The following is a 20,876-nucleotide window of genomic DNA, read 5'->3' on the forward strand; positions in this document are numbered from 1 at the left end:
ATCATTAGTGCTACTTAAGACATACTTAAATACAACTTAGTGTACTTGACTGTACTATTTTGAGACACCATTAAGATCAACTTAAACATACTTAAGTACAATTTTCTCTACTAATACTGTACTTATTTAAAATGTTCTTTAATTCGATTTAAAGTATACTTTAATCCACTTTTCAGATTACTATTAATACATTTAGAATATACTGGAAATGTATTTCTAATTTAATCATAATGTGTTGCCATTGCATTTTAAATATATTTACAAAAATTTAATAAAAATTAAAAAGTTTTACTTAAGTATATTATATTTCATCTTAATGGTGTCTCAAAATAGTACAGATAAGTACACTAAGTTGTACTTCAGTATGTCTTAAGTAGCACTAATGATATATCATTAGTATACTAAGTACATTGTTAGCACATCGAAAATAGTACACTGTGAGTACACTAATTATGTGCGCAGGAAGTATACTAGATGTACTTCATTAAAATACACTTCAATAGTACACAGAAAGTACAATTTTTTCATAATTAATTTGAATTTGGAATGACTTTTAAGTAAACATAAAAAATAATTAGAACATACTTGGAGTAGAAAAAAAGTTTATTTTTAACATGCACGGCATTGCAGGAAAAATGTGCATAAATCAAGTACATTTAAGTACAACTTAAATATGTAAAGTTTAGTGTTGGTACAGTACATCTAAACAACATTTTCAAACAGTTTCTCTTCATCGTAACATTTTTTTTCAAATTTGGATCATTTGTTCACAAAAAAAAAAAAAAAAGGTTATCAACAATTTTACAGAGACCCAAACAGCTTGATCTTCAGAAGAAACAATAGATGTGCTAGCTGTGCACCGCAGAGAAGCTAGTAATGACAGAAATGAACATTAAACTGACTTTTGAAACATTGACACAGTTTGTGTAAACTCAAAATGTATGTCCACCAAAAAATAAACAAACAAAAACTATTACAATCAGTTACTGATGTTACTGCTTACTGTTTCTTTTTGGTCACAAAATTCTCATTGTTACATTTTCTCCGAATCACTGCTCTCACATCAGACACAGTTGTTCCTGGAAATTCAGCAATAACTGTATCTGTAAAATAGAAAAGGACAAATAAAATGGTATTACAAATCATGCTTTTCCACATCACATTAGCAAGAAGGGGGCTTACATACACGAGGAAAACCTGAAACATGTTGCTTCTGGCTATGGCCAAGGCAAGGGTGGAGGCAGAAAAACAAAATGATAAGGAAAAATAGACTTAAACTTATAATGAAAAATGTGTCTTATCCTCCCACAATATTCCCTTATTCCTGTAAATACTTACATTTGTTTGAAGAACTTGTGATGGGTCAATCTGTGTTTCATCTTCATCTGAAGTGAGACTGGAAGTTGCAGTAATTCTTTTTTTCTGTACTGAAGAGAAAGAATGTATTATATGACAACAACATATGAACTATACCACAGATTTTTTAGAAAAACATTTAAAATATAAAACATCATAGTATTACAGTGTCATAAATTCATTAAAGATTTTATGTGTATGACATGCCACTCTTCTTCCCTTTCATCTTTGCAGCCAGCAGGAGAAACACAATGTTTTACTAGCTACTGTAGTGCATTTTGGGATATTCAAACAGATTAATTCATCACTCAGGTTCTATAGTTAGTTTCAGACAAAAATAATTCAGTGGGTGACATTCACTTCATATCATTTTTCATAAACAAGATGACGAGACAATATTAAAAGCATAACCAACCTACAAATAGGGATTTCAGTGAATCAAGACTGGTAAGTATAAGAAATGGAGCAGCATTTTGAACCTACAGGTGTTTTAATCTAAGTATATTTTCTAAATAAACTACCAACACAAGCAACAAAAATAACCTTTGGTTTGCTTCCGTCATATGTTGTGGTACAAGGTGAGGTCTTTCTCCTTGCAACTGCCATGTGCCAGATGTCTTCATCCTTGAAGAAGGCTTCTTTTCTTTCCATCAACTCCTTGTAGTTGTCTGTAACCACAACCATACATCAGACGAACTGTCAAAACCATGTTTTTTCCCTCTTTTGCTCAATATTTTAGATATTTTGTATGTCTCGTGAAATGCACCACGGTCAATCTAATATTATACACAACAAGTCACTTTAAGTCTTTTTTATAAACACAGTTACATAAAAATTGAAATTACATACAAGGTTTATAAACAATCATTAGCATGAGCCACTGGCAAATTCTTTATCAAATAATCACTAACACTTGGTGGCTGGCAAGTGCTAGCAGAACAAATTTGTACAAACAATTTTGTTCTTGTTCTTTTCTTTACATTGTGGCAATTGTCCATTTATGGTTAGCACTACACAAAACTTTAGCTAAACATGCTCCACACAGCATGCTCACAAATGTTCACACTAATTGACGCATTAGCTGTCGCCAACAGCTAGCTAGCTAGTTATTAGCTAATGCAGCATGTGAACTTGTTTAGTCATTGTAGAAATAATATTCATTCATAAAATACTTCACACCATGCACGAGCAGTACAAACCTCAGAGTAGGAGCGGTTTTGCGGCCACCTTGTTTTTAGGTGCTTTCCTGCTCGGCCAGCACACTTGTATCCATCCGTCTTCACTCGACAGGTCCGGCCGTTTTAATACCTGAACAAGCTGCTGTCTGTACTGAGGTGTCACAATGTCAGTACTTTCGACGTGAATTGTGTTGTCCCTAAAATAAAACATCCCGAACTTGAATTGCGCCATTGTAAGTCGACTACGACGACGTTTCCTTCAGCTTCATTCAAGCAGGCTGCATTCGGGGGAAACCAATCAGCGGCAGCGCAGCCGCGAGTACTTCAGGGTCAATTTGAAAAATGTGAAAAATGCACCACATGCAAATTTTCACTGCCAAATTGTAAGAAATAGGGATTACATATCAGTGTGTATTCTTGGTGTGCCTTAAAACAAAAATGGTAATAGTAATAGTCTAACAGTTGTGGTATAACAAAATACAAACAAAATCATAGGGGTGAATACTTTTTCAAGGCACTGTGGCCTCAAAATGTTGAACTTTAACAAACTGTTTTCATGCAAAATCAAAGACTTAATTTTTCAGTTATGTTATGTGTTTTTTGATGCTGTAAAATGTAAGTGAACCAATCCAAGTTTTGGAATATGTACTTTCCATGTGATGATAAGAAATACACAAGGTTGTACTGTTTTTTTAAATTAGAAATACTGGTGACTTCTGCATTATATAAAAGCATATGGTCAATTGAAAGGTGCTCTATGTTGTTGCTGTTCATGTTTATTCATAATTCACCATTAAATTTGAAGAATAGATGGATGGATTTTTAAGTATTGCATAAAAACAACGGTGGTGTTGAAGTAATCCAAATGTACTTTGTATCACTAATTGCTAACATTTTAAAATTGAAATAGAAATGTAAGGATATTTTTTCAATTAGAAAAGGTATTATTACATAACAGCAATGTTGCATTTTGCTAGTAAAATACAATATTTTAAAAGGTTGAAGAGAAAGGGTATGCTAAAGAAATTAAGTGTTATTCTACATGCTTTTAAACTGATCTAAGCACACTAAAAGAAGTGGCTAAATACTGATGAATTTGTTCTGGTTTATAGTGTACTTATGAAGAATACACTAATTTACCACTGAAGTAGTTTTTAATTATTAATACACTTATTTTAAGTGCACTTTAACACTACTATACTAACAATGATATGAAAAAAAATGTTATAAAAGTAAACTTATAAAAAGGTTGCTAAAAGTGCACTTAATAAAAGTAGATGCAAATATACTAAAATTAAACTTATATTTAAGGCATTCAAAGTACATAATAAATTAATATACTAATAAAACACTTATATATATTTCAATGTTAGTATATTTTATATGAATATACTTAATATGAATTTAAGTATTAGTACAAAGTAGTGTACTTTATCTAAGTAAACTTAAGTACTACTGAGGGAATAATACATTTGTAATTAATACATTTATAATATATTTTTGGTTTACTTTATTTTAACACATTAAGTCAAAATGTGCTGGAAATGTACTTTCAGAAAATTAAGTACATTTTTAGTACATTAAAGTATATTACTTTTTTACCTGGGTATATAAAACCAAGCCATTATTATTAACAAAAAGTAAAATAAATACATTCAAAATAATGTTTTTAAATTAAATAAACTGTAAATAAAATTGAAATAAAGTGCAAATGAAACTATATTTGTGCATAGCAGAACCAGAAGAATCTTTATTTTCTTTCATATACATATTTAAAAAAATACAATTTCCTTTTTATCTGCAGCTCTTAATGAGACACTTGGGCCTCTGAGACACAATCAGGTCCAGTCTGGGTGGAATGGGGGAAAGGCTCACTCTCAGAGTAGCATGCAGCGTTGCTCTGAGTCCGTTTCGGGCTTTGGGCTTAGTTGTGGCCACGATGGAGAATATAAAAATAAAGGATCACGCCGCGCTCGCTCTCCCCGTTGCTGGGCGCAGACCAAGTAATCAATCCCTGATACTGGCAGATCCAAGCCGACTCTGAGCGCAGACCAAGTAAACGATCCCTTATCCTGGCGGATTTAAACCCATTTTGTGCAAAACAAAGGATTTTCTCCGTAAATACAGGCCTTAATAGTACACGTGCAGCTAGATGAGTGTCCGAGGTAAATGGAACGTGCCGCGGCATTTCTCCTGTTTTATAGAGCTCCCCCGCTTCTTCCTCTTGGTTCCCTCCTCCACCGGCTGGCAGTCAGTAACAACTGACTAACGCATTAGCGCCACCACATGGTCGGGATGCAGTCCCGCGGCCCCCGCGGCCCAAACCTACAAAACAGAATTTTTTTCGCGGCCCACTAGGGGGCGCTCGCGGCCCAAGTGTGGGCCGCGGCCCTATGGTTAAGAATCACTGCTATAAATGATGCCAGACAGTACAAGCATACCTCACTCTTTATTTTGAGTAATTCGAATTAGAAAAATAATTGTCTAAATAAATGGAAGCTGGAAAAATAAAAAAACAAGACACAAAATGGAAATTAAAGCAAATTTGACCTTTAATTGTATTTCGTTTCAGTTAGTTTTACGTTTTTAATTTATTTATTTTTTTCTTAGATACAGTTATAGTCTTTGTTTTTGTTAACTATCATAACTATTTAACTATCAGTGAACTCAGGACTTAAAGAGGGCGGCTGCGTATGATCAAAACTCTTTTCAGAGCTCAGTAAAACGCAACCGTTGTCTTCTTATCTCACAAGCTCCTCGTAAAAAGACAAGCGATGGTCAGATTTGATCCAGCTTGGCGCTGTTCCCTGAATCCCTGGTCCACAGCTCCCCTTCAGCTGAGTTATAACTAGGTTAAATGTCTGCTGCGTTTCATTCGTACCGGGAAGACTGAATTTCTGAGTTTCAGGTAGGACGCTTCAACTGGAACCCCCTGAAGTCAGAATCTGCTACCCCTTCTTAGCCTATTTAACTATTTAACTTAGCTAATTTAACTGTTCATGATGCTTCTGTCTTTTTTTTATTCACATGATGTCACATATACACAAAATAGTAGGCCTATTAAAGCAGAGCATATTTGCCCCAGTGCAGTTTGTATGTCCTAGTTTCCTCGTACAGCATTGTGACGATATAAGTGCAAACAATAGGGAATATCAGGGGATGTCCTGGCGCAAAAAGAGAGAGGAAAAAAAGACAAAATACCCCCCAAAAAGAACAAAAAACCCAAAATGTCTTCATCTACACCTCCCAACCACGTCATGGTCATGGATATTGAGAATATGTCGACATTTTATCATTATAAACGTCTACAAATCAAAAAGATGCACCGACTGCGATGAATTGGGTTATAAAACACTTATTCAATATTTTTTTCAGACATCATTATGTAAGACCTCCTCAAACATTTAGAGTCAGTAGTCATAGTTGCAGCTATAGAACAAGACTATAATAGTCTCAAATATAGCTTGGTGGTAGATATGCTGCTATAGGCCTATGCTGCAGGGGGGCACCGACATGATCCGCTGGGCGGTGCCTCTCACCCTTCTTCTCCTCTCCTTTTCCCTTCCTCTCTTCTCCATTACCATTTTTATTTATTATAAATATCTCATAGCTATCATTTTTGTCCATCGTTCCTGTAGTTTCTTGTGCTGGCCCCCCCTTTTTTCTCTTTTGTGCATGTTTGCAGGCCGGAGCCTCGGGAGCTGCGTTCTGGCCTGCGGTCCCGGTGTTGTGCCAAAAAGTGATTGACTGCCAGAATCTGATTTCTTCTGATTTCTGGCTGCGGGAGCGCGCACAGCAGCCCATTGAACGATAGCGCTAAAACGTCAGATTTTCAGATTATGAAGCTCAAGAATGAGATCAAATCATATTTAGGCAGAAACAACTTTTCATTAACTGTATTTGGCCTTCAATCAATTTTTGGCAGGTAAAAAAGACCAATTTTCAGGGGAGAAATCAGATTCTGGCAGGCAATCACTTTTTGGCACGACACCGGTCCCCCCCCATCCCCGGTCATCCCGCTGCTGCTTCCACCTGCCTGCTGTGCTGTTGAGATCCCCGACCCCCACTCTGGCCTTCAGCAGGAGGGCCCCCCCTTATGATCCAGGTCCTGGTCCAGGTTTCTTCCCTCCTAAAGGGGAGTTTTTCTTGCCACTGTTTGGCTTAAGGTTTTTCTCCCACTGGGAGTTTTTACCTGCCATTGTTTATGTAATAATTGCTCGGGGGTTTATGTTTATGTTCATGTTCTGGGTCTCTGGAAAGCGTCTAGAGACAACATCTGTTGTATTAGACGCTATATAAATAAAATTGAATTGAATTGAATTGAAACATTGTGATTGTGCAAACAACTGCAGCTTTTCTTGTTGCTCCACCAGGGGGCGCTGCAAAGCCGAGATTCAGCCTCAGCTCAACATTCAAAGCTTATTTATTCACTTGTGATTTTATTGTACTCATTAGTTCAGTTATTTTCAACCTACTCTCTATAAGCTGCTACTAATGCTGTTTATAATTTTAAAAAGGTCTTTTTTTTTTATCTTAAAATTTAAAAAAATGTATCAAACACACTGAAACAATGTTTGTTTTGTCCTGGTGAGGTCACATTGTATAACGATGTGCTGGTAAAACGTTATTTAACATTGTGACGGTGGTAACGGGTTTATTAATGACCACTTCAAGCTGCAAAGTAGTTAAATAACTTTTTACTTGTTATTTTATCTGTTCATACTGCCCGCATCATGCGCCAACAGAAAAAAACAAAACAAACAATAGTTTCCTTTTTCCGGAATATGAGCATTGGATCGGCCGAAGGGAAGAAGTGGGCGGGTACGCTGTGCTGTGATTGGCTGACAGAGTCCGAGCGCCTTCGTTGATTGGCTGTCCGTCTCGAAGTGGGCGGAGTCCGAGCGCGCAGCTGATCCGATCTAACACACGCCGGTCTCGGTCGTTTTTGTGCTGTCAAAACGCGGATCGAGTCCCGGGAAGGGTTAAAGCGGGTGCGGTTTACCGTGAAAACAAAAGCAAACATACCAGAACACAAGTTACAGCCTTTCTTCCCGAGTTATGGTGATGTTTCATTTCCGTGACGCTCCTAACGAAGCAGATCAGCGACCTCGTTGCTCGTGAAGAGGAGAGAGATGTCTGAAGCAAGGTAAGTTTTACTGTCTGTTCTAAAAGACGGAAACACAACAACATGGGACTGTTTATCACGGGAATATCTCACAGAGTGACTTAACTAAATAAACATCTGTAATCCAGGCTGCTTTTCACTTTAGGAAATGTTTAGACAGAGGAAACATTGGTGGTGTTTCCTCATCAGCTGTTCAGACACATGTTTAGTTAGTTTCCCAGCTAAAAACATGTTTCTGGAGTTTCCCAGCTAAAAACATGTTTCTGGGCTTCTTTAAATTATTCAATTCATATCAGCATTTAAATAAGTGCTCAAAGTTCTTCATTTATCAAGTTGTATTTAAATATTGGTCGATATGGTCGTAAAAGAAGTTTTACTTAGGTGACGTCTCTATAACTGCTGTCGAGATTAACCCTTGTGCTGTCTTCAGGTCAAGGAAGGAAGGAAGAGAGGAAGGAAGGAAGGAAGGGAGGAAAGAAGGAAGGAAGGAAGGGAGAAAATAAGGAAGGAAGGAAGGAAGGAAGGAAGGAAGGAAGGAAGGAAGGAAGGGAGAAAATAAGGAAGGAAGGAAGGAAGGAAGGAAGGAAGGAAGGAAGGAAGGAAGGAAGGAAGGAAGGAAGGGAGAAAAGAAGGAAGGAAGGGGGAAAAGAAGGAAGGAAGGAAGGAAGGAAGGAAGGGAAAAAAGAAGGAAGGAAGGAAGGAAGGGAGAAAAGAAGGAAGGAAGGGAGGAAGGAAGGGAGAAAGAAAAGAAGGAAGGAAGGGGGGAAAGAAGGGATGAAGGGAAGGAAGGAAGGAAGGAAGGAAGGAAGGAAGGAAGGAAGGAAGGAAGGAAGGAAGGAAGGAAGGGAGAAAGAAAAGAAGGAAGGAAGGGAGAAAGAAAAGAAGGGAGGAAAGAAAGAAGGAATGGAGGAAAGAAGGAATGAAGGTAAAAAAGAAGGAAGGAAGGAAGGAAGGAAGGAAGGGAGGAAAGAAGGAAGTAAGGGAGAAAGGAAGGAAGGAAGGAAAGAAGGAAGGAAGGGAAAAAAGAAGGAAGGAAAGAAGGAAGGAAGGGAGAAAGAAAAGAAGGAAGGAAGGGGGGAAAGAAGGGATGAAAGGAAAAAAGAAGGAAGGGAGGAAAGAAGGAAGGAAGGAGAAAGAAAAGAAGGAAGGAAAGAAGGAATGAAGGTAAAAAAGAAGGAAGGAAGGAAGGGAGCAAAGAAGGAAGGAAGGGAGAAAGAAAAGAAGGGAGGAAAGAAGGAAGGAAGGAAGGAAAGAAGGAAGGAAGGGAGAAAAGAAGGAAGGAAGGAAAGAAGGAAGGAAGGGAAAAAAGAAGGAAGGGCGGGAGAAAGAAAAGAAGGGAGGAAAGAAGGAAGGAAGGAAGGAAAGAAGGAAGGAAGGGAGAAAAGAAGGAAGGAAGGAAAGAAGAAAGGAAGGGAGAAAAGAAGGAAGGGAGGGAGGAAGGAAGGAAGGAAGGAAGGAAGGAAGGAAGGGAGCAAAGAAGGAAAGAAGGGAGGAAGGAAGGAAGGAAGGAAGGAAGGAAGGAAGGAAGGAAGGGAGCAAAGAAGGAAGGAAGGGAGAAAGAAAAGAAGGGAGGAAAGAAGGAAGGAAGGAAGGAAAGAAGGAAGGAAGGGAGAAAAGAAGGAAGGAAGGAAGGAAGGGAGGAAAGAAGGAAGGGAGCAAAGAAGGAAGGAAGGGAGAAAGAAAGAAGGGAGGAAAGAAGGAAGGAAGGAAGGAAAGAAGGAAGGAAGGGAGAAAAGAAGGAAGGAAGGAAAGAAGAAAGGAAGGGAGAAAAGAAGGAAGGGAGGGAGGAAGGAAGGAAGGAAGGAGGAAGGAAGGAAGGAAGGAAGGAAGGAAGGAGGAAGGAAGGGAGAAAAGAAGGAAGGAAGGAAGGAAGGAAGGAGGAAAGAAGGAAGGGAGCAAAGAAGGAAAGAAGGGAGGAAGGAAGGAAGGAAGGAAGGAAGGAAGGAAGGAAGGAAGGGAGCAAATAGAAGGAAGGAAGGGAGAAAGAAAAGAAGGGAGGAAAGAAGGAAGGAGGAAGGAAAGAAGGAAGGAAGGGAGAAAGAAGGAGGGAAGAAGGAAGGAAGGAAGGGAGGAAAGAAGGAAGGGAGCAAAGAAGGAAGGAAGGGAGAAAGAAAAGAAGGGAAGGAAAGAAGAAGGAAGGAAGGAAAGAAGGAAGGAAGGGAGAAAAGAAGGAAGGAAGGAAAGAAGAAAGGAAGGGAGAAAAGAAGGAAGGGAGGGAGGAAGGAAGGAAGGAAGGAAGGAAGGAAGGAAGGAAGGAAGGAAGGAAGGAAGGAAGGAAGGAAGGAAGGAAGGGAGAAAAGAAGGAAGGGAGAAAAGAAGGAAGGAAGGGAAAGAAGAAAGGAAGGGAGGAAGGAAGGAAGGAAGGAAGGAAGGAAGGAAGGAAGGAAGGAAGGAAGGAAGGAGAAGGAAGGAAGGAAGGAAGGAAGGAAGGGAGAAAGAAAAGAAGGGAGGAAAGAAAGAGGAATGGAGGAAAGAAGGAATGAAGGTAAAAAGAAGGAAGGAAGGAAGGAAGGAAGGAAGTAAGGGAGAAAGGAAGGAAGGAAGGAAAGAAGGAAGGAAGGGAAAAAGAAGGAAGTGAAAGAAGGAAGGAAGGGAGAAAGAAAAGAAGGAAGGAAGGGGGAAAGAAGGAAGGAAGGGAGAAGAAAAGAAGGAAGGAAAGAAGGAATGAAGGTTAAAAAGAAGGAAGGAAGGAAGGAAGAAGGAGCAAAGAAGGAAGGAAGGGAGAAAGAAAAGAAGGGAGAGGAAAGAGGAAGGAAGGAAGGAAAGCAAGGAGGAAGGGAGAAAAGAAGGAAGGGAAGGAAAGAAGGAAGGAAGGGAAAAAAGAAGGAAGGGCGGGAGAAAGAAAAGAAGGGAGGAAGGAAGGAAGGAAGGAAGGAAGGGAGGAAAGAAGGAAGGGAGCAAAGAAGGAAGGAAGGGAGGAAGGAAGGAAGGAAGGAAGGAAGGAAGAAGGAAGGGAGCAAAGAAGGAAGGAAGGAGGAAGAAGGAAGGAAGGAAGGAAAGAAGGAAGGAAGGTGGAAAAGAAGAAGGAAGGAAGGAAGGAAGGAAGGAAGGAAGGAAGGAAGGAAAGGAAGGAAGGGAAGGAAGGGAGGAAAGAAGGAAGGGAGCAAAGAAGGAAGGAAGGGAGAAGAAAGAAGGGAGGAAAGAAGGAAGGCCAAGGGCGAGAAAGAAGGAAGGAAGGAAAGAAGAAGGAAGAGAGGAAGGAAGAAGGAAGAAGGAAGGAGAAGGAAGGAAGGAAGGAAGGAAGGAAGGAGGAAGGAAGGAAGGAAGGAAGGAGAGAAGAAGAAAGACAGGGAGGAAAGAAGGAAGGAAGGAAGGAAAGAAGCGAAGGAAGGGAGAAAAGAAGGAAGGAAGGAAAGAAGAAAGGAAGGGAGAAAGAAGGAAGGGATGGAGGAAGGAAGAAGGAAGGAAGAGGAAGGAAGGAAGGAAGGAAGGAAGGAAGGAAGGAAGGAAGGAAGGAAGGAAGGAAGGAAGGAAGGAAGGAAGGAAGGAGAATTAGTCATTTTGACCCAAAGACCAGTACAAGGGTATAAAGTTGACCGACGCTCTACTGGGGTTGTTTTTATTTCAGATATTTAAATGGAGTAATTGCCCAAACACATCAATATATGTATATCAGACATCAGTGTGTGGATCTAGATGTGTCAAAGTGGAATCCTGTGGGATCAATATGAACCAAATCAGTAAATAAAGAGGTTAAGAAACAGGTTGTGGCCCTGCAGGGATTGAAAACCCAAAGAGGCGAACTGCCTTTCCTGTATAGGCTTGAAGCTCCTATAATGTAATCATTTCACCCTATAATGTAATCATTTCCTATAATGTAATTATTTCCTATAATGTAATCATTTCCTATAATGTAATAATGCCTGAAAATGTAATACAATTTGCACTTAACTCAATCGAAAATGTAATAAAACCCGATAATGTAATAACTTCACCAATAATGTAATAAAATATCCTAACAGATACTGTAATAACATTTTTACTGATAATATAATACCTTATTACATTATTGGGAATTTATTACATGGCACTCAAAGTCTGCAATTTAACCCAATAGTCATTCTGGGGTTTCAGATCCAGCGTATATAACATTCTTATATACTTAAAACACAAAACACGACTCGACATGCTGATGCATGACGGCAGTAGGCAGTTGTAAAGGATTTATATGAGTGTTTCAATGCACAAAAGTAAGTAAAAAGGTCAAGTTTATTTATATAGCACCTTCACAGACAAGGAAACGTCACATGGTGCTTCACAAAAAATAAAACAATAAAAGTACAAATATAATAAAAACAGGACGATACAGATAAAAAGCTCCTAGAATAAAAGTACATAAAATCAACATGATGGTCATAAAGCAACCGTCTTACTGATGTGAGTAATGATAAAGCGTTGATGGAGTCTCTAATCCAGCTCTGGTCACATGATTATACTGTACTTACTATGTTTATAGTGCATTTATTCCGTTTACAGTACTCTTGTTCAGTTTCAGTTTCTTTTTACTGTATTTTTTATTTTTCATACTTCATTTTGTTTATTTAGTTCATGTTGTTTGACTTTGAGCTGCTGTAGCACCCGGGTTTCCCCTCTGGGGATCAATAAAGGACTATCTTATCTTTTCTTATCTTACGTCAGGCTCCGGTGTAGGAGGGGCCTGACCGTGCAGAGCTCTGACTGTCAGCAGCGAGATTTTAAAGTTAAAAAGATTTCCGTGTGACCAGGGGTGGAGCAGTGATTTTAACAGTGGGTGTTCTAGGGGTGGCACATCAGCACCACATCCGGGCTGCCAAAATATACATTATAGCACCACGCCCTTTATTCCAAGATATGTAGCTACTAATGTTTAACATAAATAATACAACGCTCCCAGAGTGTATTCAGAGGCTCTTCCAACACAGAGTCAGTAATTATGAACTGAGAGGAACATGCGTTTTTATGAAAGCAAAGACAAGGTGAAATTGGCAATAACACAACAGTTTTCACATTACAAAAATAGTAGTGTCAGAAATAACAAAAGGTATCATTGCCCCTTAAAAAAACAATTATGGGGTGAAATCTGACAATGAACAAAGAACTATTTTTGTTAACAAAAGAGAAATAGAGAGAAATAATCCTGTGACTCGTCAGATTTGTTTTGGATGTTTCTGATATAATAGTTTTCAGAAACCACAAAGATGTTATCTGGGTACTTTACACACTTTTTCAGATAAAGCTGAAGTGCAGATAGCGGAGCTGATTTATGGTTCCACGTTAAATCGACGCAGAGCCTAAGGCGTAGGTTACGCGGCGACGCGCGCCGTACGCCGTACGCCGTAGGCCTACCGTACGCCGTACCGTACGCCGTACCGTACGCCGTACCGTACGCCGTACCGTACGCCGTACCGTACGCCGTACCGTACGCCGTACCGTACGCCGTAGGCTCTGCGTCGATTTAACGCGGAACCATAAATCCGCTCCGGAGCCGGCAGTCAGCCAGAAATCCCAAAAATTTTTCAGATCAAATTTCTTAACAGGCGTTATTTGGATAAACTGAGCCCAGGTTGGGTATCTTAACGGTTACTTTTACGCCTGAAAAAATATTAAAACTTAATAAAGTGGCATATTAACAGCGCTACAGCTGAAATTAAAACAGCTTTTGGCTCTCAGCTTCCTGAGCACGTTTACTTTCCCGGGCGGCAGCCGGGCTGGTTTTGGTTAAAGGGCTGTGATTGGCTGGATGGACATTCAATCAATCTAATTTGACCAATGATTTTTCATGTAGCGTATGGGGAACTGAGGTGCACTCCATTTGGGTATGCTGATGCATCGCATCTGGGCACTGGGCAAAAAACGGTTTTACCTTGGGAAAAAGTGGGGGGGGTGAAATCATCTTTTTGTAAAAGTGGGGGTGTCGCAACACCCCCATCCCCCACGGGTGCGACGCCCATGCATGTGACACATGCATGTTCAGGAAGGTGATGACTTTGGGGAAGAAACTGTTTATGAGTCTGTTACTTGACCAACGATGCAGAGAGAGACACGTCTGTCCTGTTCATCCTAATTAGAAGCTGTTTGTTTTACAGCAACGAGCTGCAGGAGGCCTTGTGTCGTTACACCTCAGATACGCTCACCTACGTCCACACGGCCAGGGAGTTCTGTGGGAGGTTCTCTAAATGGACGCTCAGGAGGGAGACGGAGCTGCACATGATGATGGACATCAAAGACAGAGCTGATAAAATCAGCTTGGACCTGAGCCATTTCACACAGTCGGAGGACAAAGGAAAGGCCTTCCGGGAGTACATGGGAAACAAGTTCACTCAGTTCACTGCAGACAGCAAGCGCGAGGAGCTGCAGAAGGAGCTGGCCGCCGTGTTGAAGGATGTCCTGGGAGGTCTGGAGAAGCTGGGCTGCTTCCTGGACGCGGTGGAGAAGCTGGCCGTCACCTCTCTGCACGTGTTCACGGAGAACGACGTGTTGAACCTCCCTGAAGAAATCAGCCGGGATCACGTTCAGGCCGTCATCGCCGCCGCGCGACGCGTCTGTCCGCTGCTCCTGGAGTTCAAGAGAGACGCAAGCGTCTTCTTCCTCCCCAGACTTCAGAACGCCGACGTCATGGCCTACCAGCTGGACCGATACGTCCAGACCAGCAGGAACATCAGTGAGAAGATGGAGAAGAGGTAAACATCAAACAACATGCATTTCACACAGATAATTCCTCTAATAAAGAATATTGGGCCAAATCCACAAAAGGATTGTGCGGCTTTTGCGGCCGCTAAACCGGTGCAAATGAGACAAAAAGAGAGCGTCTAATTCACAAAGCACCCGCAAAGGGCGAATTGCACCACAAACTGCGCTGCCAAGCAAATAGTGTCATGGTGCGCCTGTGCCATTTGCATGCATGTAAATTAGGTAATATTCATACATTCGGCGCAAAATTGCCCCCTTTCTATGGAAATAAGCCTCATTGCAAAAACCGTCTAATTCACAAAGGCCAGCGCTATTTGCCACACGCAAAAATAGTGGAGCAAATACCGTCTTTACGAAGCGTGTATTAACTGCGCGCAAACTCACTCCTAAAGGCTGATTTATGGTTCCGCGTTACACCAACGCAGAGATTACGGCGTAGGGTACGCAGCGACACCGCATGGTGCGCGTCACCGCGTACCCTACGCCGTACCCTACGGCGTAGGCTCTGCGTCGATTTAACGCAGAACCATAATTCAGGCTTCACTCCCCCTCTATCCCTGTTTCTCTCTCTCTTCAATATCATTCAAGCCTGTGTGATACTGAATGATATTAAGGGTGAAATCTACAGTCAGACATGACTGTACACAGTCAGATCAAGTGGGGTTGTGGACTTATCTGGGATTTAAAAATAAAAATAACAGGACGGAGCTCAGGATTCATCCATACAGTAAGGGGCTGCTTTATTACAAACAATTCCACCATATAAACATATAAATCTAGAATGTGTGTGTTTAACAGCTGACCTGGAGTCCGTTTCACAAAGCAGGTTTAGTGATAACTCTGAGTCTGTTAACCCTGAAATGAGGGAAACTCTGAGTTTTCCGTTTCACAAAGGGAGGTAACTCAAACCAGAGAAAGAGAGGTAACTCTAGCCTGTTTCACAAAGAGAGGTAACTTAAGCTCTCGGTCAGTTACCGTAGTAACAGACGCTCCGAACCTAACCTGGTCGGGACCAGGTTTATTTCAGCGAACCTGGAGTTTCTCTCTGTCTCCTCCCTCAGTGGCGTCAATTCAGCCAATGGGTCTTTACGCAATACGCATCCGTTTCTGCACCACGGACAGTAAGCGGCAGAGTTAGAGAGCAGAAAAGGCTTATCTAACAAACGCAATTTAACTCGTTCACTTTATTCACTATGTCAGTGAAACAATATCACGGGGACATCCCAGTTTAACTTCAAACAGTTAAAGTCCAAATGCAAAAAGGAGAGGGAGAGTAAAAAAAAGTCAAATATTTCCCTTAAACAGATGTATAAGAGGATTTATATCTTACTTCGAGATGAACTTGCATAATTAATCCATCAGTGGCTAACAGCCTCGTTAATATATTCTGGACCCATCACTTGTCTTCTTTCTTTTTTTTTTTATTGCGTGGTTGTCTGCTTCATTTTCATTTTTGTAAGTTAGTAACACTGCAGAGCGCACTAAAAACCAGATTGATAGAGACCACTGTCGTCAGGGACGCTGGGACATTTCAACATATGAGGGGGGGTACAAGTGTTGGGATAGATAATACCTACTGAAATCCATCATGTTGTTCTGATATGCATTTGTAGTTATTTTATATGTATGAAGTAATAGAATACATCAATACAAATAGATGCAGAGTAATTCCATAAATGTATTAAAAAAAAAACATTTACATTCTCCCCTGAAGCCGAGGTGTGGCGGCTGCCGTACCCAATTGACGGCCCTGATCTAAATGACAATAAAACATTTTTTTCTCCAAAATATGCTCTCATACTTGCCATACGCACGTATTAACACTTCTAACTCCAGTGGCGTGAAGTATGTGGATTTTGAGATGCAAACTGATGTTTCCTCAAAGGGATTTTGTAAATTGAAAAGATAAATAAAGTTAAAAAGAAAAAAAAGAAAATGTATTGTGCTCTTTTGTGTCGCGGTTGCCATGGTGAATCCTTGTATCAGCGCTCTACTGATGATGGCTTTTTATTTCCCTCACGCTCGCGCTTAACTTCAGGTGAAACTACTTAGAGTTGAGTAAATTACCTCAAATCCGCTGTTCTGGAACCGAAAACTCAGAGTAGATCAACTAAGAGTTCAGGATTAGACTCAGTGTTTGTTGAACCTGCTTTGTGAAACGGACCCCTGTAGGTGTGTGTAGCAAAACACAGAACGTGAATTACCGTCAGATCCTGATCTGATCCCGATCCGGTGTTAATGAAGTCACTGCAAAACTTCATGGGCGTGTTTGCGCCGGCATATCATTAGAGCAAAATCTTTTGTGAATAGGACCTTAAAGCAGGTCAAATTGCGGGCGCAAATGCGGCGCAATTCACAGCGCTATTTGCGGGCGCAATCTATTCTTTGTGGATTTGGCCCATTGTGTGAAGAGAAAAGTAAGGACGTCTGTCTCAGCTGCTTCAGTGACTTCAGCCTGAAGACGGTCCAGGAGGTCCAGGAGGTGGCGGTGGAGGGTCTGACTGAGAGGAACGTACGGCAGATGCTTGATCACATCAATCAGCTGGATGACATCAGGTGAGATTCACCCCAAACATCAGGGGGTCATGAATCACATAACAATTCATCGGTTTGAACCGATTTTCCTTTGAATGATCCGATAACGATTCATAAAATCCCCAAATCAGTCAGATCATCAAAACTTCCCTGACTTGTTTTGTACACTATACATGGCTTTTCTAATGATCAGAACCAAGAACCTCTCTCTCCCGGTCGCTTAAAAAGCTAAACAAACTAATTTTAAGATTTGAATTGATATCTACCGTTGCAATGGTTTTCTTAGACAAAGATTTAATATAGATTGTAATAATTGTAAATTCTGTGACCCAGATATTGAAACTATTGAACAGGTATTTTTTGATTGTCATTATATCAGAATTTTCTGGGGATGTTTTCAAACCTGAACCTCAGAGAAAGACACTCGAGCACAAATCTTAAACGTCCACACTATTAAAATAGGGGTTTTGTTGCAGGAAAAAAAGAGGGATATGTTATACAACACTTTAATTCTTTTAGCAAATAATTTAATCCACAGACATTTTCAAATAGCACTGCTTTGTTTTAATTTTTTTCAAAAAATTTACTTTCAAAAAATCTTTAAAACATATAAAAACTAAACAAGCCATATGTGTATATGAAGGTTTAATTACTTTAATTCCAGATTAATTCTCTGACATTTTTTTTTAATTATTCTTTATCAGCTTAATCTGGGTGATTTTGTTGCTGTTGTTTATATGTTATATATGCTCGGCCATGTTAGTGACATGTTGAACAAAATATTTGTCCTACTATGTAACGCTGGATTTTGTCATTTAAATTGTGATTGAATTAAAAAAAAAAAAAAAAAAAAAAAAAGAACATGGCTTTTCCAAATAAGAAGAAGAATAAGAAAAAAAAAAAAAAAAAAACCTAAATTTTAATCCTTAGCTAGATCTTTGCCAATAGCTTGATTTAGATGTGAATGGAACGGCACAGTGAAAAACAGGTGAGGAGGTAAACAATGGCGGTCGCCTCCACCTGTAAAACTATTAACACCAACGCGGTGAGACGTATGGAAGCCCCCCCTCTAGAAGTTTAACTCCCATGATGCAGTACCCTTTAATCTTACCAACACTGATGTTCATATTAGGGCTGGGGATCCATTCAAATGTCAAGAATCGATTCGATTCAGAATCGATTATCACGCTTCGATACGATTCGATTCGATCCGATATTGATTTGGGTTACTGTTAATAAAACAGTTTTTTCAGCTGTTGCATGAATGATATGACTGTAGTTCTGCAACATATTAATACTAGTATTATATTGAGATTCAACAGCAAGTATTGCAGCTAATGATGCTGTAAGGACCAATCAGCTCCCAGAATGCTGATAGAACTGAAACAGAAACATCATGTGGGTCAGAATTACCAAACAGATCCAGGAGGAAACAGAGGACGAAAGAAATCGCGTTTATTTTTTCCCCATTTATGAGAATTTGGTTTTTAACATTTATGCAAATGTAACCCCAAGACAGTATATAAAGCAAAGAAATATAGACAATTTATGCAATTATAACTGAAAACTTTAATGCTTTCATACCTTTAAACATATTTAAAGGCAAAAACATGGCACCAGTTATTCTCGTGTCCAACAAAATATTCCTTTTTTGGGCATAAACAAAAAAGTACCAAAAGTTGTAATGATAAAAAAAAACATTTTTTTTTTTTTTTTTTTAATCGATCTTTAGACATATGAATCGATTTTTAGGATCTAATATGAGAATTGATTTAAAATCGGAGAATCGATCTTTTCAACACAGGCCTAGTTCATATATACAATTCACTTACACCTCCGTTTTAAATGTTACTTTCCCAGGATGGACACGCACTTCCGGATGGTGTTCCTGTTCCAGGAGGACTCGTATCACGGTTTCATGAAGGAGTTCAGCGAGCGCCGGCCCAGGATGCTGCGGTCGCTGACCGAGCTGGAGGGAAACGCGGTTCAGTTGGACCGGATGAGTAAAGGATCGAAGATCTCCAGCGTGGCGGGCAGCTCGGTGGGCGTGGTCGGGGGCGTGCTGTCCATCGTCGGCCTGGCGCTGATGCCTGTCACGATGGGAGTGTCTCTCGCTCTGACCATGACCGGCGTGGGCTTGGGCGTCACCAGCGGGGTCAACAGCCTCGTCACGACCGCCACCGAAGTGGGAGTCAACCGCACGCAGCAGAAGAAAGCCGGGGAAGTCCTCCAAAGCTTCATGGAGGATGTGACGAAACTGCAGGACTCTCTGGAGGAGGTGACCAGACAAACCATCTCCAAAATGGAAGCGAGCGAGTTAGATCTGGCTCTGGGCGTGGGAAAGACTCTCTTTAAGGCCGGTACCGTTGGCAAAGGCATCGACTCCTTCGTAGACGGCTGCTCGGCTGTCAAGCTGTTGAAGAGTGAAGATCTGATCTCCGGTGCTGGTAAAGTTCTGGCTGAGGAGGGTAAAGCTCTACGTAACGTCCCGCGGGTGGCCTCGGAGATCCCGGACGTTGGTCAGGCAGCCGCTAAAGGGTCTCTGGCCGTCTCCCAGTCGGCCAGAGCCGGCCTCATCGCGGTCAACGCCCTCTTCATCGGGATGGACATCTTCTTCATCTGCAAGGACAGCATCAGCCTGGCCAAAGGCAGCGAGACCGAGGTGTCGCAGTTCATCCGGGCCCGGGCCGCTCTCTGGAGCTCAGAGATGAGCTCGTGGAAGAAGATCCACGACTCCCTGCGTGGAGGGCTGCCCACGTCGGGGAAGAAGGAGGCGGTCCTGGAGACGCCGTTTTATGGGGATGCTGAGCCGGAGGACCAGAGAGAGACGGAGGGGGAACGTCCGACTCGGGAGGTGGAGAAAAAACGGAAGGACAAAGAGTCATGTGTCGTACAGTAAAAACCCATCAGGCGGCGACGCAACTCTTCCTGACACGATTAGATCGGATATTGTGTTGATGAACCGCAACTAAAAGTTGACTCTTCACTCCTTTAAATTTCAACATTTTTTAAATTCAGCTTTTAAAATCAGGAGCTAGGGCTGGGCCATTTTGGACAAAAATAAAATCACAATTTTTTTTCTCTGAAAACCCGATTTTCGATTTCGATTTCGATTTTTTTTTTTGGTAAAACTACAAAAGACAATGGAATAAATTGTTTCAAATATTTGATCTGTATTTTTAAAGAAAAATAGCAAACAAATTGGGAATGAAGTGCAATTGAAAGATACTGTAAATCCTCCTTGAGTTTAGTAAAGTGACAACATTTACAATTTTCTTGACCAAACAAAGATGACTAGACGAGCTCTGTCTGTAATGCAGCCAGCTGCAAAAAAGGAACATCGATTTTCCAATTTTCCTTTTTTTAACATCGTCTTGATTAATAAATCCGATTTAGATTTAAAATCGATTAATCGCACAGCCCTATCAGGAGCTTTACATTTCAGCTGATGTTTTATGAACAATGAACACTTAAAGTTTCTAATGTTTCATCCCAGATTTCAATGAAAAATACAATTAAACAACAACATAACTTCTGTTTTATTTAATTGTTTTAATTATATGAGTTTTGACAGTGTTCCTGACTGAATTTCCCATCATGCATTAATTATTTTAGCACTTCATCACAGACGTGTGCTGGTATCACATGACTACATCCTTGATTCTGCTGCATATTTATGGCTTTTCCTGTAGTTTTGATTGTATAAATAAATGAAGTTTCTTCTTTGGTCTTCACGGCTGCTGCATCCATGGATCCATGACGGTTCGTCTCATCTGAACCAGTGATGAAAATCTCCATTTGAGGCCAGATGGTTAAAATTCTGATAAAATATTAACAGTTTATGACGGAGCACGGCTGAGTTTTATGAAAAACTACGTACCCGGTGGGAAAGACAGTAACCGCTGCGTTTTTCAGCAGGTGGACTCCACTTAGGAATGGGTGATATTTTACCGTTCACGATAAACCGTCAAAAACATTTCCCACGGTAAGAATTTGTCTCGCGGTAAAAACTA

General features: G+C 40.5%; 1 protein-coding gene and 1 long non-coding RNA gene across 3 annotated transcripts; one reads left to right on the top strand and one right to left on the bottom strand.

Annotated features, from left to right (window-relative positions):
• Positions 1-821: 821 nt before the first annotated feature.
• LOC133422621 (uncharacterized) lies at positions 822-2,026 on the bottom strand. Its single transcript, XR_009770750.1, has 3 exons — positions 1,900-2,026; positions 1,339-1,422; positions 822-1,103 (listed from the first exon to the last, which is right to left on the bottom strand). It is a non-coding gene; the product is annotated as an uncharacterized LOC133422621 (long non-coding RNA).
• A 5,423-nt stretch (positions 2,027-7,449) lies between these two features.
• On the top strand, positions 7,450-19,967 carry LOC133422434 (uncharacterized). Of its 2 annotated transcripts, XM_061712426.1 has the most exons (5): positions 7,450-7,680; positions 13,725-14,318; positions 16,765-16,884; positions 18,724-19,763; positions 19,824-19,946. In XM_061712426.1, exons 1-4 carry the CDS (start codon positions 7,667-7,669, stop codon positions 19,760-19,762), a joined length of 1,767 nt encoding a protein of 588 aa, XP_061568410.1. In that variant the 5' UTR covers positions 7,450-7,666; the 3' UTR covers position 19,763; positions 19,824-19,946. The 2 variants fall into 2 exon arrangements, with proteins under 2 accessions (XP_061568410.1, XP_061568409.1); XM_061712425.1 differs by having other exon boundaries at positions 18,724-19,967.
• Positions 19,968-20,876: the final 909 nt, after the last annotated feature.

The sequence above is a fragment of the Cololabis saira genome, chromosome 21 (genome assembly GCF_033807715.1).
Source record: "Cololabis saira isolate AMF1-May2022 chromosome 21, fColSai1.1, whole genome shotgun sequence".
In the NCBI taxonomy this organism is placed as follows: Eukaryota; Metazoa; Chordata; class Actinopteri; order Beloniformes; family Belonidae; genus Cololabis; species Cololabis saira.

Bases quoted from the DNA above. Each gene is read 5' to 3' on its own strand.
- LOC133422434 (XM_061712425.1), top strand. The intron at 14,319-16,764 runs GTAAACATCAAA...CGTCTGTCTCAG, and splicing joins AGTGAGAAGATGGAGAAGAG to CTGCTTCAGTGACTTCAGCC. The intron at 16,885-18,723 runs GTGAGATTCACC...TTACTTTCCCAG, and splicing joins AATCAGCTGGATGACATCAG to GATGGACACGCACTTCCGGA.